This window comes from Manacus vitellinus, unplaced genomic scaffold (assembly GCF_001715985.3).
Source record: "Manacus vitellinus isolate BGI_N305 unplaced genomic scaffold, ASM171598v3 scaffold_5_pilon, whole genome shotgun sequence".
In the NCBI taxonomy this organism is placed as follows: Eukaryota; Metazoa; Chordata; class Aves; order Passeriformes; family Pipridae; genus Manacus; species Manacus vitellinus.
The window spans coordinates 32,478,321-32,505,151 of NW_021940682.1; the positions used below are offsets into that span (position 1 = coordinate 32,478,321).

General features: G+C 38.3%; 1 protein-coding gene across 3 annotated transcripts; it reads left to right on the top strand.

Annotated features, from left to right (window-relative positions):
- Positions 1-547: 547 nt before the first annotated feature.
- MDM1 (Mdm1 nuclear protein) lies at positions 548-24,193 on the top strand. Of its 3 annotated transcripts, XM_018080660.2 has the most exons (16): positions 548-604; positions 1,049-1,145; positions 3,383-3,735; positions 4,152-4,286; positions 6,095-6,238; positions 8,295-8,428; positions 10,552-10,651; positions 13,820-13,858; positions 14,225-14,400; positions 15,780-16,058; positions 17,019-17,030; positions 17,940-18,082; positions 18,199-18,299; positions 19,145-19,403; positions 20,447-20,515; positions 22,711-24,193. In XM_018080660.2, the coding sequence occupies exons 1-16, from the start codon at positions 587-589 to the stop codon at positions 22,815-22,817; spliced, it is 2,166 nt and encodes a 721-aa protein (XP_017936149.1). In that variant the 5' UTR covers positions 548-586; the 3' UTR covers positions 22,818-24,193. The 3 variants fall into 3 exon arrangements, with proteins under 3 accessions (XP_017936149.1, XP_017936148.1, XP_017936150.1); XM_018080659.2 differs by lacking the exon at positions 17,019-17,030 and having other exon boundaries at positions 6,095-6,250; XM_018080661.2 differs by lacking the exon at positions 17,019-17,030.
- The last annotated feature ends 2,638 nt before the right edge of the window (positions 24,194-26,831 follow it).

The window sequence follows — 26,831 nt, forward strand, 5'->3', positions numbered from 1 at the left end:
TAAAGCCAGTCAGGATGGAGATTAGAAGGAGGAAGGCAGTCAAAAAAGGGACCCCTAAGGGAAGATCTGAACAAGAAGGTGGATTAGGATCTCCTGACCGGGTGGCGGGGTCGGGTGAGGTGGCGAAGGCGGACGGGCCGCCGGCACGGCATCGCATAGGCTCCAGAAGGGTAAGAAGTCTTGTTTTATTCTTTCTCCAAAAGCTAGTTTTGTACCAAAATACAGCTGCGTGCGTGGACACGTGATTTTCCTGTAACCAGCCGCTCAACATCCCCCCGGCCTTGCGCTGCATTAGCACCGGGTGCCTCCCCGTCGCGCATCCCCACACACACGGCGCTGGCCGTACAGCGCCATTATCCTGCCACAGGCGGGGGATCAGGCTTTTAATAGGACCACGGCCCGAGACTGCGGGGAGGGGGAAGTGGCGGCGGCTGCCGCCGGCCAACATGGCCTTGCGGCAGGCCGGGAGGGAAGCGCGCGGTCGCTGCTGCGCAGGCGCCCGGCGAGGGGAGGCGAAGAGACGCGAGGGGAGCCGGGCCCGGTGGGGGTGGGGCGCGAACGGCGGGGCTGCGGGCGCGGCTTTGCCATGCCCGTGCGGTTCGGGGTGAGGCGGGAGGGGACACCGGGCCCAGGGGGCGGCAGGAATGGGAGTGCGGCCGATTCTGTGGGAAAGGGGAGACCCCTGCGCCGCGGGCACTGGCCAATAAAGATGTAAACAGTTCGGTCGTGCAGGTGACAGCGGGTCCAGGCTGTGCTCGTTCCTGGAACTGTTCGCTTAAAGATATAAATAAGGGTTGAGGTTTTGTTCCTTTGTTCGTTTGTTTTGGTTTTGTGGTTTTGTTTTTATGTTTTATATTTTGGTGCGTGAAATGCAGTAGTTTTTGTTCTCCGATGGGGGTGGGTTTGGAAGCCGCCGAGCAGCCTGCCAGCTTAGCTCATCCCGCAGCAGCGTGTTGGTGTTTCTTCCACTCGGGGATCTGTGACTAACAGGAGCAGTGGAGCAGGATATGCACCGGTGGCTTGACAGACTCCTCTCTGTTTGCTGCAGGGACTGAGTGAATATAAGAGAAACTTCAAATGGAGAAGCCCAGAATTTTGTAGCCCAGAGAAATCCTTGTGGGCAGGACTTCGGTCGGACCAGTTTGGTAAGCGCCTCTGGAAGCTGTCCACCTTGACTGCAGCCAAAACCCAGAAAGGTTTGCCATGATGAGTGCATGGCCACAGTAACTGGTGGTATTTGCAGTTTATGCATTTTGAACAGTTAAAAGTATATTTTTGGGTCATCATTTAGTATATGTTTTTGAACTCCATATTTTTTCTGGCTACGCTGAAACTTTCTTTTTTTTAATTAGTGCTATTTATATATACCCTGAAAAAAAGTAATTTCTGACTTTTAGTGGCATAAGCCAAGGCCCAAACAGATGCAGTGTAAACTCATACAGGGTATGCAGAGAATGATACTGGATTACCTGTGGTGTATGGAAACAGTAAGTAGAATTCCATATTTCAGATGAGACTAACTTGGGGCAAGGTTTGATACAACATAAAATTGCTCCGAAGACTAACAGGTACAGCTAACTGAAAGAAAAGGACAGTCATTAAGTCTGGGATTTAAGGATTGCAGACATTGTCGTGGCAGGGAAATGTGGGGATAGATGGAGGAAATAGCATCTGGATTGAGAGGCCTGTAGGGAGTTGAGGAGTAGGAGTAAGCTGGACAGTGATGACAGCTGTGATGCTTTGAAAAGTAGTAGTAAAAGATAGTAATTATTCTAGTGGCACAAGGCAGATTAAAAAAAATAAATTGTGCAGTTCAGTGCAACTGCACTATGCAGTCTATGTAATTAAAAGTACAATGTATGGATTCCTACAATATGATAAGTGCTATAAATTATTGCTTAGTAATTAAGAACCAAATACTGGGAGTAGGGTTTTTTTTAGTCAAGATGGTAGACCTTTTAATAAATAATTTAATCTTGTTAAAGATTATTTATATTACTGCTTTCTTCCATTACTGCAAAATGTATCTTTCTTTAACCTTGCTTTCCCTAGCACACGAGTCTGTGTGTGGGTACCTGTATTGAGAACTGTAATTTTCACGAATTCTGAAATGCTTAAGCATACAAGCACATTAACATCTTTTAAAAATTGCAATCTATGCCTATTTTCCAGTCAAACTAAACTGCAAATTTTACAAGACTTGCAATAAACCCATGAGTTAGCAATACAGCAGTTTCTCCTCTTTCTGATGTTGTAGTGGTGGTTTTGTGCATGCTTGGTTAGTTTTTCTATATATTTATGTTAATTTTCTTTTCCCACCATTTAACCACTGTATCTTTAAATGGCACTGTTGGCTCCTCATAGGACTTGCAGATTGTTATTGATAGTTTACTTGTGGTTCTTCTTGGTGAAACACATAGTTGGCAGTTTTAGGAGTCGCTTGGAACATCACTGCAGAAAGTTTACAGCTGCAGGTGCTCAGAGGTCCTTTCTGCTACTTTTCCAGTGTTTTGCCACCGGTATTATTTCCTATTCCCTGTATGTATAGTCAGACATCCAGACATTCTGTATATCTTTCACCATAGGTTGTTCTCTCTATGTTGCTTCTTCGTGAGATAGGAGTGTCTCTCTCTCTCTCCTAGAAAGTATTTCTTTAAGGCGTAAGTGACTTTCACTTACTTTTCCATCACAGTTGAGCACTTTGAATTGGATTCCTGCTTTGAATATGTTCAGTCATTCAATACTCTTCTTAAAATGGTGGGGTAACTTTATTTTCACCTGCCTGTGTAAAGGCCAGCAATTCTTAAAAATAACTTGATACCTGGTTTTCTTACAAAGTGTTTTTCTATTTTTGTAAATGTTTTTGTGTTCATACTGTAAAAAGGCACCAGGTATCTGAGATGGTGCTAAACTGCAAGGTGGGTGGGGATCTGTCACAGTCATTGAGAACCTGTTCAGCAAGGTATGTTGTGCACAAGTAATGAGAAGTGCTTCTAGCATAATTTATGGCTGCAGGTTGTTTGTTCTGTATCTGTGTTAGCCACATTCTTTTTGCTGGTTGTGTTAGTTTTCTTTTTGTTCAACTCCCAGAATAAACTCGCACAAGATTGTCCTGTGGACAGTTTTACTTTATAGGGTTTTATCCAATATTGTCCTGGAGCACCATGTTCCTGTCTTTTTAGTGGAAAGTCATTTTCAGATAGGAAAGAACACAGAACTTCAAAACCATGCCCATAGTTCATAGTCTGTCATTGCTCAAAGATACTAAAACAGTGCTTTCTAATAATCAGTTATATGATAAACTTTCAGTTTATTATTGTAATAGCATGATATTATGTCTTCAGTAGAATGTTTTTGTTAAACCTAATGTGTTTTTTTTCAGGAATCACTAGAGAACCAAAATTCATTTCCAAGAGAAGGGTACCTTACTATGATCCACAGATTTCGAAGTCCTTTGAATGGACAGCAGATTGTGATTTGAATGACCCACTTGAACCTGAAGCTGCAGAGTTGCACACAGACCACAACAACAATGATGTGAATCAGGAAGAAATTGAAACAGTAGAAGGACCCAGACTCCCCCCAAAAGTTCGGTCACATTTGGTAGATTCTAGCGGTGAAACAGCTCTTGCCCTTGCAGAGAACAACATGAAGAAATCACCCTATGAAGCTCCACCAAATCAAAATGAAGCATTCTCATCTCCGAAAAAGGAATTAGAAAAAATGGGTAATGGGGTAAGGGAATATTTTTTTTTTAATTGACCAGTATAAAAATTGCTAACAGTGTTTTCATGCACATGCTCAGACTCTCTTGTCTAACTCTTTCTTTACTTGTGTATTTTGGTACTCTGTGTTGTAGCTTTTCTGTTGGGAGGGCAGTAATTTTGAGATCAGATTTTGATGCTACTTAATTCAAGAGGAATTTGCTCTTCTTTGTCATCACTGTTATTTTAAATTAAACTAACCAATAATATGTAAACATTTTGGGCTTGGTGACTGTAATGAGAAAATGTACTTTGCATTAATTTTGTTCATAAAACTGAAACACCAACGACTGGTTTGAAAGTGTGTGTTGAAAGATGTCTGACTTGTAAAACATTGTAGGAAAGGAAACAATCATTGTTATTTTTTTTCTTGCTTTATGTTACCAGCTTCACAGAGCCCTTCAGAGGAAAGCAGACTTGAATATTTCACGTTTAAATACTTTCCCTAGAAATTCTGAATATCAAAGCCAATTTGTCTGGAAGAGTCCTCATGAAAAGTCACCAATACTTGCAGCTGAACAGGTAACTTTAAGGAATCCAAAAAGTAAATTAATACTTCCTTTTATGTATCAGCAGAGTTGCTTACCTTCCAAGATTTGGGTTTTTCCTTTTTTGGTGGGGGAACAACAAACTTTAATGTTGTTACGTGATTTCTTTTTTTTTCTTTCACTGTATGAAAGTGCATTATCATGGGATTTATTTCCACGTGATTCTTTACTGTGATCAGGTCTACTTATTTGTTCTCCTTACGCCTGATTGTATTTTATTCTGTTTGCATTAATTTACCTGTGTTGTCACAGTTTCTTATTGTCAGTCTCCATCTCTGTGCACATGTACTTCTAAGCCCTAAAGTGCGTCTCTGCAGTGTTTTTTTCTTTTATGAGAACATCTTATATTTAAAAGTGGAGTCTTCCAATTTAAAGACACTCTTCTGGCATTTTACTACATCTCATGAGCTTTGGGGTTTTTTAGGGTTGAAAATGCTATTTCTAGTCAGACCACAAAGAGTAACTGATCGTGAGACTACTTTGTGTTTTCATTTAATTGTTACTGGGATTGGGACTTGAGAGTCTGTTTTTACTGTATAAAATAGGCACTTTTGCTTTTATTTTGTCTTCTGTTAGTAAGATTACTAGAGGTGGTACGCTCTCTCTTTTTATCCACAGGCAGCAGATTTGTTCAGTAGCAGCTTTCAGGGGAAGTAAATGTTGATACCTAAGATCAGTCACTGTCCTGTCTTTTTCCGTTGAAGTGCCAAGCAGGTGGATTTACTACAAGATATGCTTCCCAGCAGTCCCTTATCCAAGGAAAACTCTTTGAAATGCGTGACGGTAGTACAGAAGTAAAAGAATCCTTTGAGAAAGAGGCAGGTCCCAGAAAGTCACCTTATGGAAAATTTCAAAGAGAATTCTGATTGGTTCTGTGTGAAATCAGTTTGATAATGTCATTATTGATGCTTGTTATCTGCCTTTTTCAGAGGATACACTTTGAAATCTAAAACAGCAAACGTTTTTTTCATAGCTTATACAGAATAAGAAGCAGTGAGAATAAGTCTGTAGGCACTTTACATCTGTGGATAAATGGAACTTAGAGAAAATTTCATTATAAAAATGACACATATTAACAAATTGATATTTTTGATGTTGATATGACAGAGAATATACCTGAAAACTGAATAATGACAATACCTTTCCCTTGAAGAGATTCAGTGAAAATCTCAAAGTTATCAAGTCAGACCCAAATTTTCATAGCAAAGCTGAGGAAAATGTATACTTGTCACATATGGCATAGTGTGTAAATTCAGCACTCCATGAAGGGATGATACATGACCACATAGCAAATTCTCTACCTTGGTTTATAGTACTATATTGATTGGAAAATAATGGATTTTTAATTTACCCAGCTCTAAGCATCCAGCTCTAGAACTCAGAGCAGTTGTCTGTTACTTACAGACTGGACATGTACTGAGGAGGCATAGGGAAGTTTTATGGCGTGCCTTTCAAAAAGCATGATTCTGCATAAAACTCTGAGGGTGAACTGTCTTCCCAAATAAACAAAACCTCTGATAGTAAACTTTAATAAGAACAGCATTTGATCGCAGATTTAACTGTCTGACTTGATCACTTTTAAATTTATTTTCCTCAGTTAAAATTTTTCCTGGATTTGTCCTAAGAGTTCATTAGTCTGCACATGCTGTATTGTACCCACAACTATCTCTCTGCTCATACGTGAGTGTACTGGCGTGAATCAGTTAACAGATTTTGAAAATTTAGTCTCAAGGTAAACAAATCTCACTTTTTTCTTTGTTTTATTTTCTTTCTCTCCCCAAGGTTATTTACAACACAAGGAAATCCACACCTGTGGTTAAATCTCCTGCAATTACTTCTGAAACTGCATATGAGAGAAATTTCAAAGGGTCTCCTCCTGTTAAGGATCCACAAGAGAGAGGTGTTTCAGAAGAGAAAGAATTTCCGGTTTGTGAACAAGTAAATCTTTCCCTGAATGAAAGGCTTTAGTAGTACTTATATAGTTTTGATCTATTTTATAATGGGGTGGGTTTATTTTGAAATTTTTTAGTTACATTGTAGAGCCTTTGCTAATGACACTGGACTCAATAGTGGTTTTGCTATAAAGGACTGAAAATAACACTGTACAGCTCTGCTCTTTGGGGTTTCTGTAGTGGGTTTTGTAGTTTCTTTTGTAGTTAATTTTTTTCAGTTTACAATGAAATTTTAAGTGTGTATTTCTGAGTTTTCAGGTGGTTTCATTTATTTTTTTAAATATTTAATTCTTTTGTTCCCAATTGAAACTTTGTTTTTAGTTATTAGGACAGTTTCTGAAGTTTAAATCTCTGATTTATACTCTCATTGCTACCAGTGTTGTCTCTTGGTGTGCAGGAGGGCTAAATGGGAGGTCTGGTACTTTTTGAATGTCATAAATTAGAGATAGTGTAAATAAAAAATAATGTCGATGTATGAAAATTGTTACAATTGGAACTGATTTTCAGCCAATAGTTGTAATTTGAAGAAACGTGGAGGAAGGGTTAGAGTTAATAAGTTGAAAGGGTAAGTAATTGTATGGGGCTATAACAGGACATTATGTAGCCTATGTAGATTCTGTTACTCAGTTCAAAATATTATCACCTTTTGTGAGAGTAAAAGACATTTTTAAATTTCTATTTTTAAAAGACATTAAAACAACAATTTTAAATGACATTTTAAAGTAAATTTTAAATATTAAAATGTCTTTTATGAAAATTTGGCTGTCTTGCATTTCCTTGTCTTGCTGTTGACTTGTACAAACTTAAGTGGACATTTAGGAAACATGCCTATGTCATTTTTACAAGATACATGAAATGAAATGGAATTGTTTCAGACTGGGACCTTCTAAAAATAGGTGAGAGCAATTTAGAGTGCATGACTGAACCTGTTTTGCAAAGGGGATGTACGAATGTTTATTTTTGTAGCAAGCTGCCAAGTATAGTGTTGTCTAAACTCCTGCAGGTTAGCTAGCCATCCTTCAGGTACAAGGACCACAAATGAGTCTCCTCACTACTCATCTCTGTTCCTGAGAAAACAGAAAGGGCCACTGTCAGACAACATGTTCCCTAGGATGACTACGGAGGAAAATGTGTACTTCATATGCAGGGCCTGTGGCTTAGTTTAAAGCCATTGGTACTTCTGAGGTGATTGTTGGCTTGGAGGTTTTGTCATATAAAACTCAGACCTGCCCAGTGCTTTAAATCCCATTTGGGAATGAGGAATTTTATGTCCCTTTTTGCCTCTTTTAGCAGATACAAAGAAAGCTTGAAAAGCCTGAGGCTTTCAGGAAACATTTGTCTGGTTTTAATATTGGAATTTCAGGTTGTTTTTTGAGAACAGCTAATACAGTGAAGTAAGAGAAGTCATGAGAAGGGAATTTTGTTCAAAGTGTCTAAAAACCTGGTTGTTTATACCAGTATCTCTTCTCTGATTAGTATCTTGAAAGAGTTTTGGGGGATTTTGGTGGATTTTTTTTCCCTTGAATTTGAACAGTATCTGTGAGGATCTCTAGCAGAATCAGAAGAATCTGAATTCTGCTAGCAGAATCTAGCAGAAATCTCATGCATGAGATTTCCAAGAGAATAAAATAATTCAGGAAAAAAGAATCTTTTGTGTAAAAACCAAACAAATCAATCTAATAATTTGTAAAACATAATGGCAGGAAATAAAAAAAATTTGCCTTTTGGACTCAGGTTAGAATGTGCAGGTACTGTATTATTTTATTTCTGTATTTCACGTTAATTTTGTAAAATGTACAAAACGGATCATCTAACTAACTGAATGTTGTACTCAGAGACTTAGCTTTGGCATTTCGTTAGTTTATTTTTGTATTAACAAAAGAACGTGATATTTTTGTTTGTATTAAATATGCAAAAGAGCTAACACTAAAATAAAATTAACTATTTGCAAGAGCTTGATGTCAAAAAGAAATACGAGGGTTTTCAGATTGTTAGCTAATGTGGTATTTTTAAAATTATCTTTGCCTTAGAGTAAAAGGGAAGAACCGTTTCAAAAACCAGCAGAAGATGCAGCAAAACAAGGGAAATCAGAACAGAAACATCCTAAACAAAAAAATAAGCAACATATCAGTCCAAAGCCCCTCTCTTTACATACAAGTCATGGGTATGTATAAAATAGGAAAACCTAGACTAGTGAGTAGGTGTACAGCAGCCTAATATTTAGAATGATGGACAGTGGACCTTTAACCACACCATGCTACAGTTGCAGGGGCAAATGCCCCCCTGCAGCTCTGGGATTGAGTGTCCTGTGGCTACATCTAAACCTGGTGTTAATTTCCAGCCTCTTCCCTGGTCAACAGAAGTGGAAACTTTGTAGCCACTCCTGTTCAGTTGAACCTTGTGATGCAATAATAGTATTACTAATAAATTTAACGTGAATGAAATTAAATTGGTGCAGCGCTGCTACTAAACTTTTAGCAAGTCCTTCAGAAGTCATAGTCACCTCTCAAACTGCTCTCCTGTGCTTGCTCCACACCTTAAAACTGTGGTAATTGTACTTGATCTCTGCTTTTTCTGGTCCCTACTGCCTTCTGTCCCTGAGTAGCAAAAGCAGACACATGAGGTAAAGAGGAGTAGAGAGATCTGTCCCATTTAGGGTAATCTGACAAGCATGGAAATGAAATGAAATTGTATGTTACTGAGCGCTATCAAAGTATCTTTTTTTTCTGCCACATGCCTACATTGCAGGAATTGAACTCATATTTCCATTTTATACACATCTGAGATATGTCAAAAGAAATAAAGGGCAAGAATAGACGTGGGCTTTAAAATGCAAAAATGAACCATCTCTCTTGTCTTTGTGCTTAATATATGTTCCAGCAATTGCTTTCATTCTTTCTGACAGTGTTAAGACATTAAATTAAAAATGGGAGAGGAGACTTACCTGAGTCTTAATGCTGTTGGATATTGGGAGTTGATTACAAAATTCTGTGAAATAAAATTGCTTTATGAAAAAGTAAGCGGATATAGTGTAGCTAAAATCTTTAACTCTTTGGTTTTCTTAGCACTCTGATGTGATGGATTGTAGTCAATTTTACAGTGAGTACTGTGTAAAATTCTTGATCAGATGGTGTGGCTCTTTTCATTTAAGGGTAAATTTCTTCCTCTTATACGTTCAGTGTGGTAGCATAAGACAGATTTTTCTTAAAAAATCACTGGGCAAATAGCTGTCAAAATGTGCAAGTTTTCAACATGCAGACAGAATGCCAGCTGTGTTGCATGGCCTGCTATTGCAGAGTGACTGCAATCAAGGCATAGCAGTGATGTGTTTTTTGAGTTTTTTGAGTTTTTGCAACCAAAACTGAAAAAATTCAATCGGTTTTAAAGAAAGAGACATATTGAAAGAAATTTTGAGTATAAAGGGTTTGTGACCTTGGTATTTTTCTTTTGAAAAGGTGCTTTTTATTCTGTGACTTCAGGCTTTTATGACCTATTTCTGAAGAAGGATTTAAAAAGAGGGCTTTTTCACCCAATGCTGAATATATTAAAATAAAGTTAGTAATGTTCTGAAGCAAGATTAAAACCAAAAATGTCTTTAGATTTAAGCTGATACATCCACAGTTCAGTGCTTAAGGACTTGAAGTACTACTTGTTGCTTGCTATAGGTTAGATGATGTTAATTTTTCTGTGTATGTATGTGTGTGGCAGAAGGGAAAATGAACCCATCTTTTCAAGTAATGAGGCCTTTTGAAGATCAAAGCCAGTAGGACATAGTTAAATGAATTATACTGACCAGTGTTCTGGAAGTCAGATGTTTCTAGCCCCAGCAGTTCACCCCACCCATATGCAGAGTGCCTTTAAAGTGGAGTTCATAGAAGGAAATTCTGACACATTAATGCCAAACCAGCATTTTTACTTAAATATACCTTTATTAGCGATTTGAGTCAAGATGCTGCACTTTGCATTGAAGTGATTGAGGCTTATGTGTGTATCACTTTCTCCTGAATTGGCTGTCAGGGCAAAAGCTTCAGGTAGAAGTGTTGTGAGGAAAAAACAATATGAATATGTACTTAAAGGGCCACCAACTGAATGAGGGTTTTTTCACAGCTTTCCTAGTTGTGTTGGTTTGAGTTGTTTGTGCATGTGTTTTTCACATCTCACTGGCATTTAAGTGCAAGCACATGTGTGTTTATTGATGTAACTTTAGAAGTGCTCTTAAAGAGTATTCTGGATATCAGCTTTACCCTTTCTGTCTTTTTTTTCCTCTCCTCATTCTTGATTTCTTAGGAAGATGAACACTGAATATAGGTCAAAATTTTTGTCCCCCACCCAATATTTCTACAAAGATGGAACTTGGTCTCGTATTAGGAGTAAAGTTCACAACCAGGTGAGTACTCTTAGAAAACCTGAAGCTGGCTAATGTCCCAGTTTTCAAGAAGGTCAAGTCAGATGACCCTGGAAACCATAGGCCTGTCAGTCTCCCTTCAATTACTGGTAAAATTATATAGAAGATTATCCTGGGAGGTACTGAGAAACACCTGAAGTCATTAGTCACAGCCAGCATGGCTTCATGAAGGGAAAGTCCTGCTTGTCAAACTTAATTTCCTTTTATGACAAGGTAACCCACCTGGTTGATCAAGGGAAGCCAGTTGAACTAATCTTTTTGGATTTCAGTAAAGCTTTCAATACTGTCTCTCACAGGATTCTTCTGGACAAAATGTCCAGCACACAGCTGGATAAACACATCATGTGGTGAGCGAGCAATTGGCTCATGGGTCAAGCACAGAGAGTAATAGTGAATGGGTAACATCAGACTGGTGAGCTGTCCCTAGTGGTTCCACAGGGCCTGTGCTCTTCAACATCTTCATAAATGACTTGGATGCAGGACTGGAAGGGATACTGAGTAAGTTTGGTGATGATACTAAATTGGGAGGAGCTGTTGACTCCCTCAAAGGCAGAGAGGCCCTGCAGAGAGACCTCGACGAATGACAGGACTGGGCAATCATTAGCTATATAAAGCTGAACAAAGACAAATGTCAGGTTCTGCACCTGGGATGGGGCAACCCCAGATATTCGTACAGACTGGGAAATGAGATGCTGGAAAGCAGTGCCGCAAAAAGGGTCCTGGGGGTCCTGGTCGGTGGCAAGTTTAATCTGAGTCAGCAGTGCCCTGGCAGCCAGGAGGGCCAACCGTGTCCTGGGGGCATCAGGCACAGCATTGCCAGCTGGTCAAGGGAGGAGATTGTCCTGCTCTGCTCTGCACTGGGGCAGCCTCACCTGGAGTGCTGAGTGCAGTTTTGGGTACCACAACATAAGAAAGATATTAAGCTATTAGAGAGTGTCCCAAGGAGGAAAAGCCGTATGAGGAGCAGCTGAAGTCACTGCTGAGGAAGAGGCTGAGGGAAGACATTACAATCTACCACTTCCTCACGGGGGGAAGCAGAGTGGGGGGCACTGATCTTTCTGGTGGCCAGTGACAGGACCTGAGGGAATGGCATGAAGCTGTGTCAGGAGAGGTTTAGGTTAGATGTTAGTAAAAGGTTCTTTACCCAGAGGGTGATTGGGCACTGGAACAGGCTCCCCAGAGAAGTGGTCAGAGTACCAAGCCTGACAGAGATCAAGAAGCATTTGGACAATGCTCTCGGGCATGTGGTGTGGCTCTTGGGGGTGTCCTGTGCAGGGCCAGGAGTTGGACTTCGATGATCCCTGTGGGTCCCTTCCAACTCAGGATATTCTATGATTCTGTAAGATAAGAGGACTAAATAAATAAAATGAATAAAATATTCATTCATGGTCGAGACGTAAGAAAGAATCCAACCATATGAGAAATATATTAACAGCAGATTAATGAAAGTCTGCATAACTTGAAAAACAGTGCCAAGTCCATTGATTTTGTTGTAAAGCAACAAAGGTACTTTGGCCATTTACAGTACAGGTTGTCCAACAGTTCTTTTGGTTTCTGTATGATTCCACACCTTTTCCCATACTAATGAAGAGAAATGTTCTTCAAAACTGTATCTAACCTCTACCTCTGGTGAGTTGTTGACACTCACCCTTACCAAGGGTGGCTACAGAATATCTCTAGCTTAGCATAAGTGCTTAGATGATAGGCTCCGACTGATCCAGTCTTGTTTCTGCCTTAGTTGGGACCACACATGAGTAACTTTGGGTCCAAAGCAGAGTTTCTGAAGTTCTGAGTCCAAACAGGCAAATACTGTAGTAGAATCCTGGTGTGACCTTAGCCGTAGTGATTACTGCTAGACTGCTTCTCTGCAATTTATTATTAAGCATTTCTTTTCAGCAGTCATATGAAAAAAAAAGTCACTTTGAATTATGCTTTTGAAAAATTAATGTGGGCAATTAATGATTACAGTAGGGCTCTCTGGGGCCTGTGTCCTGCTGAGTTAATGCTGCCTCCTGAGTCACTGAAGGAGATGGTTGTCCTTTGTACTTCTTCACAATTCACTAGAGACATAGTATTCTTCCTCCCCCTGCAGTACCCTGTTGCTCTGGATTTATATTCCTTCCGTTGTGGCTATCATAATTAATTTTTCATTCTTCTACTTAAGATGAGTAATCCAATAAATCACTTGCACATCAAACTTTAAATTCCTCTCTGAAAATGACAGGCATATATTTTTAATGAGCTATTCTTTGCAAGTTTAGTGGGTCAAATTGTGGATGTTAGCTGGATATCCATCTGCTGCATCCAGTTACTTTCAGTGGGATTAGCAGAATTTAGCCCACTAAGGAGGAATGATGTGAAATCTATCATGAAAGAAGAATAAAAAAGAAAAGCTAGGAAAATGGGCCAGTGAAAGTGTCAGTATTACTTTCCTGCTATTTTACAAAATGCTTATTTCCTGTGTACCATTTTTAGTAAGCCAGAATTCACATGATATCACAAAGTTATTAAAAATAAGTTAAATATAAACATTTTGTTTTTCCTTTTTCTTCTTGCACTTTAATTGTGTTTGGGTGAAGGACACAAGATAGCATGTGTGTTTAAATAGTCTTAACCATAAAAATTATAGTGTATGATGTCTGAAGAGAGGGGTTATCACTTTTTTATTTAAACTAAAATTGAACAGTTTTGTATCTCATTCTTACAGTTACTGATAGCCTAGAATGAATAATTTTGATATTATGTCTTACATACAGTAGCTCCAACAGTTATCAACTTCTCACTAAGATGAATGTAGCTAGAGACAGTTGCAGTGTTTGCAGCATACAAACTCAGTATTGTACATGCACATAGATCTGTTAACTTGAAATAATTATAAATTAGTGGTGAATGTATTTTTTAGTATTTTGCTGATGCTTAGGAATCTAAATTGATTTCCTCAAGCTTGGCAGAAAACTGGTGAAATGCCAGTGCTGATGTATTTGTTTTAGAGCTTTTTATTGAATCTCAGGGAGGCAGCATAGAGCTATGTTGGCAGGGTTTTCGTATTTAATTTCTTAGACTGAAGTAAAGTTACAAGGGTGATAGTAACAATACAATGTGGAGAGAAAAATAAGAAATTTAAAAATAATTCTGTATTCTTCTCCTTAGGCATCTCAAAACACTCTAAATTCCATGTGGTATATGGAGGTTGGTTGCATAGAAATTCCTCTTTCAGTGTTTAGAGCACTGTGTCTGAGCGCTGATGGAAAGACTAGAATCCAGCATTAAACTTATTCATAGTTACTGCATAAATTTTTGTGCTTATGGAATGAATAATTAACAATTTTGCTTTGACTTCATGGCTCAAACATGCTTACTGAATATGTACTTTTGTTATTTTTGCTTTCCTTTTGTTACCTTTTTTGCAGCATGCAGTGTTTGTGCTGTGGCTGGCCCTGTATTATGAGTAACTTGCCTTTCTCTTCTAGCTGCCAATAGCTAATGCAAATACTTTGTAGTAGGCTAATAGTGAACTTTAAACAGACATGCAACTTATGAAACTTTGATGTATAGGTGAGAGAACTTCGAGAAAGAGCAAAGACTTACAGGCAACGAGTAGAGGGAACACACTTCTCCCGATACCATTTCAATCAGATCCTGTCTGATAATAACAGTCTTTGGGATGTGTCCTCAACTTCCAGTTCAGAAGAAGGGATCAGCAACAACATCAGAGCACTAGATCTTGCTGGGTAAGGTCATCATTCCTGCCTGTTATTCTGCAGCTTTGAAACAGAGCAAAATGCTGAATATAGGCTCATCAGATATGTGCGATCTTGGATGTTTGACTGCATTCAAGATGCAATTGGACAGCGTGTCCAGTAATCATCCAGGCTCTCTTTCCCTATGGAGGGTTGGACTAGTTGGTCTTTTGGGGACCCTTCCCACCTGGGCTGTTCTGCAATTCTGTGATATGCAAAGTCTCTGGAAGAGGTGAGGGCATTTATCAGTTGCTATGTGCTCAAATGGAAAATGAGGCACAGTCCAGTCTTCTGGAAGAAGAGAAAGTTATATAATTCTTCACAAATGCATATTTAGTCTCATCAAATCTGGAAGACTTTTGCACTGAGTCATACTGAGGTAATATTCTTCTTTCCACTGGAATGATATGAAATCTGTTTTGTCTACTTAGATGTTATTGATGTTCTCATCAGGATTGGTTAATTTTGTGGTTGAGTCTTAGACACTGTTTAGTTTGGAGCTGAAAACCTAGGAACTGGAATGGTGTACATCCATTTTCTCCTTTCTTTGAAGGCTATCAGAATTGACAGATATTAAATCTCTTGCTAGGAAAATTCAGAATTAGTATGTTAGTAAAATGTACAGACAGCTATAGCTGAAACAGGGAGGGGAAAAAAAAGTAATTTGTGTCTTCTCTGAGATTTGATATTTAAGAACAAAGCCTTGGATACCTCTGTAGTCCACTGTAGACTGCTGTACACACACTACTTGTGTGTCAGAGATCTACCCATTTGCATGACTGTAGCTCTAATAAGGGTTGTGGGATGACATGTAAAATAATATTTATTACAATGTAATTTGTTAAATGTGGTGTAAATGTTTTGGTCTACTGGTTTGTTTTCTTTTCCTGTGAAATACAGATCCTCTTACTGATCTCATTTCTCTGCACTGGGCTAATTTGCACTGATTTCTGTCAGCAGTTGAGAGTTTAATACTTTGAAAAGTTGGGCCTGAAGGGGAGTCTTCTAAACTTCTTGGCTTTTAAAATTATGCCATCACAGAGTCCCTTTGTGCGGAAATAATTATTTTTTAAGCACTTATGATAATCTAACTTGTTGTTTAAATTGAAAATAGAACACTAATTTACATTGCATTTTTGGAACTGGTAATCCAGAAAGAGTCTTCATAGACTCTAGTTTGAAAACGAGTTGTTCTTAAACATCAGTTGAAACTTCAGTGGCAATTTAACCATTCATTATGTCAACTGTACTACTTTTTAATATCTGAGCTGTACTTTTTGCGAAGGACTGAACTGGATGAATGTGTTCTACATAGAACACATATATTGTGCAAATCAGTGTTATGAGATGCTGTGTTCTTTGTTACCTAGAGTTTCTGAAAAAGAGGCTGTACCAAGCCCTCAAGGGCTACAGCAGCCTGATTCCAGAGAACAACCACACCAGAACAGCACTGGAAAGAAAGACATGTCAGATGCTTTAACTGTTCCAGTCAAAAGACGTTTAGTTTGGGATGAACAAGAGGATACTGAAGAAAGAGAAAAATGTCAATCGACAGAAGAGGAAGAAAAACAAGATGAACAGGGTGCAGTTGTGGCTCAGCAGTTAGAGGAAAACAATAAGGATGCCAAAGAAGATATGAAAATTGAAGGGTAAAATGGAACATTTTAGTGATGTATATATGTATGTGTGTGTGTGTATATATATATATATTTTTCCTTTAACAGCTCAGAAATTTGTAGGTTAACTAATTTATGTTTTAAAACTGGATTTAATTAAGAGCAGAAGTTGGTGTAAGTTGGTGTGACACTACTTTTGTTTTTAACAGTATCATAAGTAGTGAGAAAGTTTAAGACGTTGAGCTGGTTGGTGGAAATGGATCCATCATTAGGAATACTGGATTTCTAACTTACAGGACAGGTGTTTGTAGATGCATGAGCAATTCTAATGTTTTTCTCCAAGACTATAAAATTTGCAGTACGAGCCTCTTGGAACTGAGTATTCATTACACAGCAGCCAAGTTCAAGTTTAGTGAAAGTTAAAACTCACAATTTGCTTCAAGTTGACAACGTAGGATTGATAGGAGTGAAAGGATAGGATACATGCTAATGTTCACAGAATAAGCAGAGTTGGAAGGGACCCACAAGGATCATCAAGTCCAACACCTGGCCCTGCACAGGACCATCCCCAAGAGTCACACCATGTGCCTGAGCGTATCATCCAATCTTGTATTTAAGCATCTATTTAAAAAAAAAAATCATGAACAAAGATGAAGGACTTGGGAGAAAAAAATAATTAGCATCCATTAATCACTGATCATTATGTTACTGAGCACAGGTTGGAAAAAGGTGGAGGGGTGTTGGAGGGGTATTTATAAATGATGAGAGATCAATTCAGCATGTGTGTAGTACTGTATTTGACAGTTCAAAGATCCAAATTGTATTTAGTTACAGAAGTCTCTGGCTTTTTGCTGTGCAGGTTTTGCATACCTTTTTTTTTTTTATACCATATTTTAGTTTAATAGATATTTAAATCTCAATAACTTTGACTCTCGTTACCATGCAATCTAAGCATTTTATATTCCTCATTTGGTTTTATTTTTGGTGTTGCAGCACTAATCAAAGGTAAGGAGCTGTGATAATCTCCTTTGGGAGTAAAACCTGGTATGCAAAACCCAGACAAAGAAAAATTGAGATGCTAGACCCAAGTAGAAATTAAGTGCAGACTTTCAAAACTATCATCTGGAAAACCCCTCTAAGTTTCTCTGCCTCACTTATGCCTCTGATTGACATTGAAGGTTTTCTCTCATCCTGAAATATGGTTCTATGTGTGCTGTGATGTGTGCTAGACTTGGCCATGCAGAGCAGCTTAACACTTGCATGTTATCTAAGCCTTCTTGAGAGCTAGAAATGAGGATTTCTTTGCCTAGATGCACCTAGCATGCACTGAGAGGATCAGGTTCCTTGCCCAGTGTGGGTGTGCTGCCCACCTCCTTTTGAATTGCACCTGGAGGAAGAAGACTGAAGTGGTAGTGCTGATTTATTTAATAACCTGGGGGCTATAGTGATTACATACATGGGGGATATTTGATTTCAGTTCGACCGCATTGACTGAAGAGTGTCAAACCCACACTTCCATCTCAAAGGTGGCAACCAGATTCAGGGTTTTTCTGGGTGAATAACTTTTCCAGCCCTCCTGCTGAGACTCTGTATTGTGTAGCAATACATTCAGGGTTTACTGGGACAGAGGGAGCCTGCATTTGCAGCTTGAGACCATTTATGTATTTTATCCATTTACACAAAAAAATTAAAATACACAAAAAAATTAAAATACACAAACTGAGGCTCAAGGGCTGGAATCCAGGACTCCCCTTTTCAAGCAGATGTTTTAGCTGTAGGCTGTTGGGGTTTTATGGCCTTAACTGTCTTGCCTTAGGCTTCCTTGTAGGAGTTGATTAGAAACAAAAAGCTTGATTGCAAGACTCCTGAGTCCTTAGCTAGTCCTTTAATAATTTCTCTTTTTTTTTTTTTCAGTGAAAATTTAGAATTGAATACTTCTGCAACTGTGTCAAATTCTTCTATATCCTCAAGGATTGGTGGCAGGCTTCCTACTCCAAAGCTGAGAGCTCTTGGTGGAACTCAGAGGACTCATCATGATCGCACTACCCCAACTGTTGGTAAAAAGACTTTTAAATGCAAAGCAGTATTTCAAGAACTGAAGAATAAAAAACATATATGAATCAGTTTATTAGGTTATTTAATGTAATAAAGTATTTTTCATCTTCTCCAATAGGAGGTACAGTTTTAGTGTCTCCTCCTAAATTCAAGTCTTCATCTTCACCACAGAGAAAACGAGACTTAGGAACAGACCCTTCGAAAAGAAGGTCCTTCCGGGTGAGCCAGAAAAGACACTTAACCATTATGAATTTTAGGAATGTGCTGTTTAAGTAATAGTGAATAATTTGTTTAATACATCTTTCTCTTGAGTTGTCATTTGCTATCCTAAAATTCTCAGTATCTGTGACTGAAAAAGGCCCATGTCTGAATAAATAATTTTTTGGGGGTATCAAGCAAAGGGGTTGAGACTACTGGAGCTGTTGATTTCCCCATTAATATTATTGTAGCCACTGACATAGGGCACGGCTCCAGATTGCTTGACTTGAAAGAAATTCTTGTCAAGAGAGAGAGGTTGGGTGCTTATATACAAGATAGGTTAATGTGCCGGAGTAGTTTCACTCTTCCTTTCCTTTACTTTCATGCTGCTTTTACTTAGCAGCTTGCATAGTTACTAAAAGAAAAATAGAAACATTTAGTTGTCATTTTCAAAATTGGGATACTTTTTGTCAAGTTGTGCTTGGTCTGGGTTCTACAGAGACAGCTACCTTTCAACTGCATACATCCTCTGTAGTAAGTTCTGTAATAGAAACAGATACAATCACATGAGAAGTTGGTTATGTTGTTTCAAAATCTAAAAACACAGTTTTTTGTTGTGAGGAAAAAAAGCTCTTGGTTTGACCTGATTAGATTACTTTCAGACCATGTTAAACACTTATTATTAGCAACAGATTCTCTTTAGGCTGTCTCACAAGTTTGGAATACTTATTGTTTTATTACTCTTATAGGAAGTGTAACTGTAAAGCCAACATTTGCTGCATATGTGAAGATCTGTACTGTAAGGCTGTGTATGAGATGCTGGGATTTTGTGGTTTTTTTGATCCTTTTTTTTCTTCTTTCTGTAGCCTGACGTGAAAATGAAAGCTGTTTCACTGTTTAACTCTCCACCTGCTGGGCTGAGAACTGTGGATCCTCTGCCACTTAGGCAGGATCCGTGGCCTCCTAACAGGGTTGCTGATGAGCAAGTTCCTCTTGCTTCAGCCCATCAAGAACATTCTTCTGCAACTTCCGTGCTCAAGTCAGCAAAAAGCTCCTGTGTGCCTTGGTGGAGTCCCTCTCATCGCATTCAAGGGACTCTCAAGGATCCAGAATTCCAGCATAATGGTGGGTTTTGTGTGTTAACCATCTGTGTTAGAGTGCTGCAGGATGGAAATGACCACACTGCAGTATTCAGACCAAGAGAATGCTGAACTTGCTGCATTACACTTTCTACAAAGAATGTGTTGTTTGTAAACGAAAGCTTTTCTACTGTATGGTTAGTCTTGCTGAGGAAATGTGCACAACACTCCACCTTAGTTTCAGATTCCACTAATATCATTACATTCTAGTAGTCTGTCTAATTTTACCTTATGAGTTTCAATAAGTACTTACCATGAGAATAATTTGGTTTAGCATAAGCACCTCTAATTTTTAGTATCTAAGCTACAACTGGATGCTGTAACACTTCTCCAGCTGCAATTGCCAACATCAATGTGTAACTGAGACCTTTATGGTGCAGTATTACTTTGCAAGAGTTTTCGATTTCTGAGAGATAAGCTCCTTAAATATTTCTGCAGGATATGGAAATAAAAAAGTCACCTATAGAAGATTTATTGGATATTGAGAAAAGCCTTTTCTTGGCTGAGGAGGAATTTGTGCTGGAGCATTTCAAAGATTGTTAATGATGTTTAAGAGTACTGAGGATGTAAACTAGATTAAGAATTCTCCCCCCCTTAGTCTTCATTCCAGAAAGACTTTGTATAGCTGCTTAAGGTCCCACAATTCTTACTCTCTTGATTATAGAGATTAGCTCAAAAGTAGTATTTCCATTCTAGAACGGAACAAGTAGTTGTCCAGTTAAGTGGGAACATGAAATCCAGAGAATTTCCTCAGAAAGAGGTTCGAATCAGTGCTGGATTCTAGCTCTGCACATTGAGTGCAGTTCCTTAAGTAACTTGTAGCATGTACTAAAGAGGTGTCTTGAGAAGAATACAATGGAGTAAATTTATTTTAGCTTAGAGTGTGGTGGATTTTTGGGTATTTTTGCTATTAATAAGACTCTTGTTTCAGAAATAACATTGCAACATTTTTAAATATTCTAAAATGAATTACTATCCTGTATCTGTTTTGAAATTATTCAAAATTGTGCCTTTGACTTTTTGTCTTAGGGAATCTTGGCAATCAAAAAATGAGAACTTTCCAGTTGCCCCTTCGGGAAAGAAACTATAATGATGAAGGTATTTCTTGTCCCAAAGTATTATTGTATATCATGTGTATATAATCTAGATTAATTTTAACTTTTGCATGAGTGTGAGAGATTTTTTGAAGCAGTAAGTAATACTGGTTTATGTGTTTGCTTGAATAACTACTGCATTTTTTCATCAAAATAATTTAAAAATGTTCATCCTAGTAATCTGAAGTTTGAACATGATGATATAGTGTAGCATGAATAAACCATTAAATGTGACTGAGCATTAAATAGACCATTGTGGCTCAATATGTGGCTTACTGTAGGTTGCTTAGTTCCATACCTAAAATTGTTTCCTCCCCACACATTTTAAGCCTCTGTGTTGATAGCAACAGAAGCAAACTGCAAAATGATCACAGTCCAGATTGCAGCTCCAGTAACTTTGGATGCAACTTAAAACATACCACAAACCTTCAGATAAAGGTTTTACTTGTGAGACTTTAGCACCAGATGTGCAGCATAAAATGATCCCCCTGACTTTAATTTTCACACCTGTTCTCTGCTCAGTGTATTAGGGATACTTAAGGCATCCTGCTATTCTGATTGCTGTTTTGGCCTTTTTTCTATTTTGTGTAAAGTTAGTCTGGGAGAGCAGCCAATGCACAGCCCACCAGTGCATCTGCTTGGCCCTTTTGTGGGCAGACACAAATAAACTCTTTCAGTAGCATGAGTCAACCAAGGGCACTGTAGCCTCGTTAGCTTGAGCTGCCATATACTTTTTCTTAGTGTGATGTCTGAGGTTGAGCTTGGTGCTGTGCTATTGGCAGTCGTGTTTGTTTGGTTCAGATGAGATTATGGACAGACCAAGCTTATATCTGATTACAGTTTATTTATAGCTATACCCCAGAACGACCAAAAGCTTTTTTCTGTACCCCTTGTGCTTCCTTTGCTCCTTGGTTTTTACCAAGTTTCAGGCTGATTCTCTATCTTACTCATTGCAGTTGCCTGAAAAATATGTGGGTTGTGCAGATGGCTCAGACAAGAATCTGTGTAAATACATAAAACATGCAAAATCCTGTAGTACTCTGCAGCTTCCCACAAGCTTTGCCACACACAGATTAAATGTTGTAACTGCTGTGTTATTTTTTTTCCTCTATGAGCTGAGCAATGATGTATGAGCTTTCAGAAACAGATTAAATGTGCCAGCTCACAGATATTTTGTACGTTCATATCTGTTCATGTACATACAAACCTGGGAGTTATTCCAGTGACATGTCTGTTTGCAGAAGTGCAGTTAGCAGTTTTCTCATACATGAGAATATAGTTGTTATGCATAGTGTCTGAGCCTATTATGGGCTGTTTGGATCACTGTATTTTAAGAATTTAGAAATGCTGCTAAAAAGTTAATTCAAACACTGACAAAGTAGAGGTGCTGTTCGGATTTAGTTGAGGAATTTTTTCTTGGGTTATTTTGTTGGTGAGGGGGCTGGAAGGTAGTGATACAGTTCTTTTTAATCCATTTGAGGAAAATGAGTATAATTAAGGATATTTTTCATAGATAGCATCTTGACAGAGCTGTTGCAACATTTTAATAATGCTGTTAAAGAATTATAGTGTGCTTTATCAGACAAGCAATTGATTAATTTTAAGAGTTCTACTGTGTGTGAAGTGGACCTTGTATTCAAATGGAAGACTCTTCCAAAGTATATTTCTAAAGCCTACTTCTTGTTGTCTTTGTGATAAATTTTTTTCAGAATACACGTTTCTTTCAACAGCTTGTGACACAAGTTGCATTTGGCACAGAAGGACTCTTGGCAACAGGGGTTCTGATATTTTAGTCATGTTATTCTAAGGTTGTCTAAGAATATATTATTGTCTGAGTCTAGTCTATACAGATTTCAGTGGCAGAGGAACAATTCCTGAGCTCTTCTGACACAGGAGAGTAAATGTAAAAATTACTTGGAGGATTGGGTGACACTAGGGATCTCATTCTGAAGTTTGTCAAGAGTTGGGCTTGTAACTCTCTTAAACTTATCTAACATCCTAGAAGCTTTCTAGTGAGGTTCTTCTCCAGCACATCAGATGCCAACTAATTGCATTGAAGTGTATTGTGGTACTATTTTAACATTCATTGTGAAAGAGGTCATAAAAATATTTACACTCTCAAAGTCTGCCAAGAATGTCAGCTGTGCTTTGATATGTATATTTAATCTTCCTATTTTTCCCTTATTGCTTTCCCCACAGATGACAGGTTGTCTCAGATCTCTGCTCGCTCGGCAGCATCTAGCTCTCTTGCATCTCAGATACTGGAACGAGCTCAGAAGAGGAAGGATTTCTGGGGCAAGACATAGTCTCTTCCCACCTGTCGTGTAGAAACTGTTCTGTAAAATGATTTATCTTTTATAGTTTGTAGTGTACATTTAAAAAAAATGTGATTGTAGATCACGTTAATGCTGCATTCTTTCACTTAACCACTGATATGGCCCAAGTTTTAGGGCTTGCCATCCCAATTGAAAATTAAGTATTTAAACTGATGTTGAAAATGAACATCCTTTATATCTGAGAGTTCAGTCTTAATTCACTATGTCTCTACAGCCATATGAGGCTTTTTTTTTTTTTACTGAGGCACCTCTTGAAACTGAGATAATTATTTTTTTATGGAAACTGTGTGTTACTTTTCAAGGTATTCTGCTGCAGTCAGGCAAGTATGACCTGGAACAGTATTCAGGGGCAACACCATCATTTATCAAATACCTCAGCTGCATTATTTTAACTAGTTATCTTAAAGGCAACAATGGTATATTTGCTTATGTCACTGTATGAATTATCAGCACAACACAGTACTGTGACAAAAAGTTACTTTTGCTACTTAACTGTCTTTAACCTGTTACAAAAAGATTCCTATTTCCTAATGATGCAAACATGGAATGTACAGGAGTTTGAGAAAAGGACATGAAGCATTAGAATTTGTTTGTTGTCCACAGATTTTTGGCCAGGAAGACTATTAGAGTTCAGTGTGTACAGTACTGCAGTTTGTCAGATATACTGATTTAAATGCTTGTCTTGTGGACTGAGACCACAAGATGTTTACTGTTAATTTCAGCTTCTCTAGAAAAAGCAAACTCAGCCACCTTAACCAGTGATGTTCCCCAGCCCCTCTTCAGACTCAGATATTTAGGAGGAGTTGATTTCTTAAAGTAATTTCAAAAGAATGGTTTTTTCTTGACTTTGACATTTTAATTACCTCTCATCCTAGTTGCCTGTTGCAGAGAGATTGATACTGTTATGACTGTCACAGTGAAAAGTGTTTGTGATTTATGCTGACAGCTCATTTTATTTTTCCAAGTGATGCAGACAAGTTAATATGAAGTAGAAGAAATGGGTGGTTAACAAGCAGTTTGGTTCTTGTGTGGCTTCAAGTTTTAGTATTACTTCATTTGGAAATTTTATACAAGAACAATTTGAATTTTGTACACATTTGATTACATTTTGATTTTGTATGCAATTATGTATGCATATTGCTGAAAATAAAAAAGATGGTTTGATTTGTTTTTATGGAAGTTATGCTGGATAATTTGTCAGGGCTTATTACATTGGCACTTCTCTGTTTAGTTCTCTGTTTTGCCTGTTCAGCTGGAATATCTGTGGACTTACGAAAGCCAAGATGTTACCTCAGAAATCTTCGGAAAGAGTAATTTATTAAAGCTAGATATGTTGATACCTGAAATCATGACTGACTGCAGACCCTTTAAATGGTGACCTGGAGCAGATCGGTGCTACACAGGCTGGATAGGCTGCAGTGCCCAAAGGGTCAGTCCCCAACAAATTATTTAAAGTGTTAATTTAAAGAGTGAATGAATGAGTGCTATCTAGCATTGATCATGTTAGAAAACAGCGTCCACTTCTTCCAGAAATGGTACATTGCAGTAGCTTCCTACCGGTGGAGTCGTTGGAAACAAATCAAGGTATTTTATTTTATCTCAAGAACTTCTGGGATTATTCTGTGGCGTGCACTTTCTGACCAATTATAACTTACACATTAAGTTTCTACTGAAAGGGAAACTCTACGCTTCAACCTTTATAAAAAAATTGCCAGTTTTTCTCTATAAATACAGTTTTATAGGGGAAAACTTAATGGCTGAAAGTGGAAGTACTTTTGTTTAAGAGGGAATGTTGCTGTGATGTTGTGGGTGGTTTAATTTTGGTGTCTTCTATCTACATTATTCATACTCAACATGTTCTCATTGTTTTCCAGGCCAAGAGCTTTCATCATCCACTACTTCTCTGTGATACCTGTAACCTGAATTTTATGAACTGTGCCCTCTTTTTTAGTGTTTTATTTTTGTTTTTCTATGTTTGCCTGGGTTTCCTGGCTATCTGACAGCTCTGTCAGGGTGTTTGTACAGGTCTGATTTTGAGGTCTTTAAGTTATAGATATTATAACACCATATGTTCCAGTTTTGCTTACAGTATTGCATGAAGAGTCTGATACATCTAGGTAGCTCTGAGTTTGTTAGATGTGTACAGTATGCTACTTATTTGATTTCTGCCAAGGAGAAAGTACACATGGTAAAGGAGGGAGACAGTTTTGTTGCATGGGGTTACACACCCAATTTAGATATGAGAATGGAAATTCCTGGTGTCTCACACACATCATTGAACAATATTTCCCATCTAAAAAACTTTTACCTTTTGCCTGAAATGTTCTAATTGAATTTACTTTTGGAAGAAGTATTTAAAGGTAAGTGTAGACAAAATACCAGTTACTGAGTAACGCTAGTGCAAAGCTGCTGAAGTGTGCTTTTCTGTAGTGTTCAAGGCAGATGTAAAATTCTTAATGCCTATTTTCTGCTATTGTTTATCTTATTCAAGAGAGATTTTGTTTTGTTGTTTTTCTAAATACTTCAGATCAACCTGCAAACATACTTCCTGTTGTGTTTTCCAGCAAGCTGAAAATAGAAAAAAAGGTTCAAAAGCGTACCCTTTATTAGTAATTACAAGTGCGTGCTGTACAGTGAATGCGTATTGTTTTCTGTCAAGAAAACTTTAGAAGCCTTAAAGTGGAGAGACCAAGTAAGATAAACTGGGATGTAGGCAGTTGCCAATAGGAGATGTATCTAAGGAATAAACAGCTTTGGGAGCTTGTCAACTTAAGGTCAAGATTTACAAATCCAGCACATTAATAACTGATCCAGTCATAGTATAACCCAGTAAGTGTTGAATTGTCTTCAGCTGCTGTTCCCAAGTTGTAGATACCTGCGGGTGAATCTCGCTGAGGGGGGTTCACAGCTCTTGACCACCCGTACAAGTAAATAAGCCATCTCATCCTCACTGACTGCTGCCAACTGGGAAAAGGCCTTTCCTGCCAGTAAAGTGTTCCCTCAGCAAGCCCACAAAGAGCAGGCTGGATTCCAGTCTACACTTCTCAAAAATTTCCTGTCTTGCCAAACAATAAGCCTGTTGCCTGTCTGTGAGAAAAGTGATCTCTCAATTTCTTCTACTGAATCAGGAGAGCAGTGGTTGGTGGCCTAGGGGTTGGAACTAAGACCTCCCTGTTCCCAAAGCTCTGCTCACTCTGGCATTCACCTTCTTCTCCCTCTGGCCAAATCACTCAGGTTGGAATGACTTCAGCAGAAGGGATGAAGCACCTTTGTCAGTGCTTTCGCAATTCTTCCAGGGAGGTTTTGATGCTGCTGGGCATGAGGAGAGTTTTGAGAATTTAGCTAGTTGCTTACAGTAGCAGCAAGGTAGTATTTAGGCACTTGCATCCTTTTATGGCTCTGGGCTTTAATTTCTTTTACAGAGTCTCCATTTTCAGTGCCTTTCATGAAGCGTCAGCCTTCTCAAAATCGTGAAAATACTTCCAAACCCCTGGATTGAACAGTTTAAGAAGAGTTGACTGGGGCTTTTTGGCTCTGCAGGAAAGTTTGGGAGAATGTTGGACTGTGGATAATCCCATCCAATTAAATAAATACTGCTAAAACACATAAGTTTTGCAATAATATTTTTTTGTTACTTTCCAATTTTAATGCCTTACTGAGGTGAGTTCTGAAACATAATGTGAAGTATATAAATGTTGTTAATCTGATAAATGTAAAAAGTCAAGTTTCTTTAGTCATCAGAGGTAGATTGCTTTTAAGGAAGGTGCAGGCTACAAGACTGTTTTTGGGACATACAGTCTGGATTAAGTCATAAGGGCACCCAGTAAGTTTTCCAGTGATACTTAAGTCTCTACGGGTATGTTGTATAGGGATTTTTCAGCATTTTTTGATGAATAGATCCACATGTCTTCTCTGTTGCTGATGGATCTCTATGTAGTGAGTAACAACATCCCGAAAACACGTTTGACTTCACCGATGTCTTAC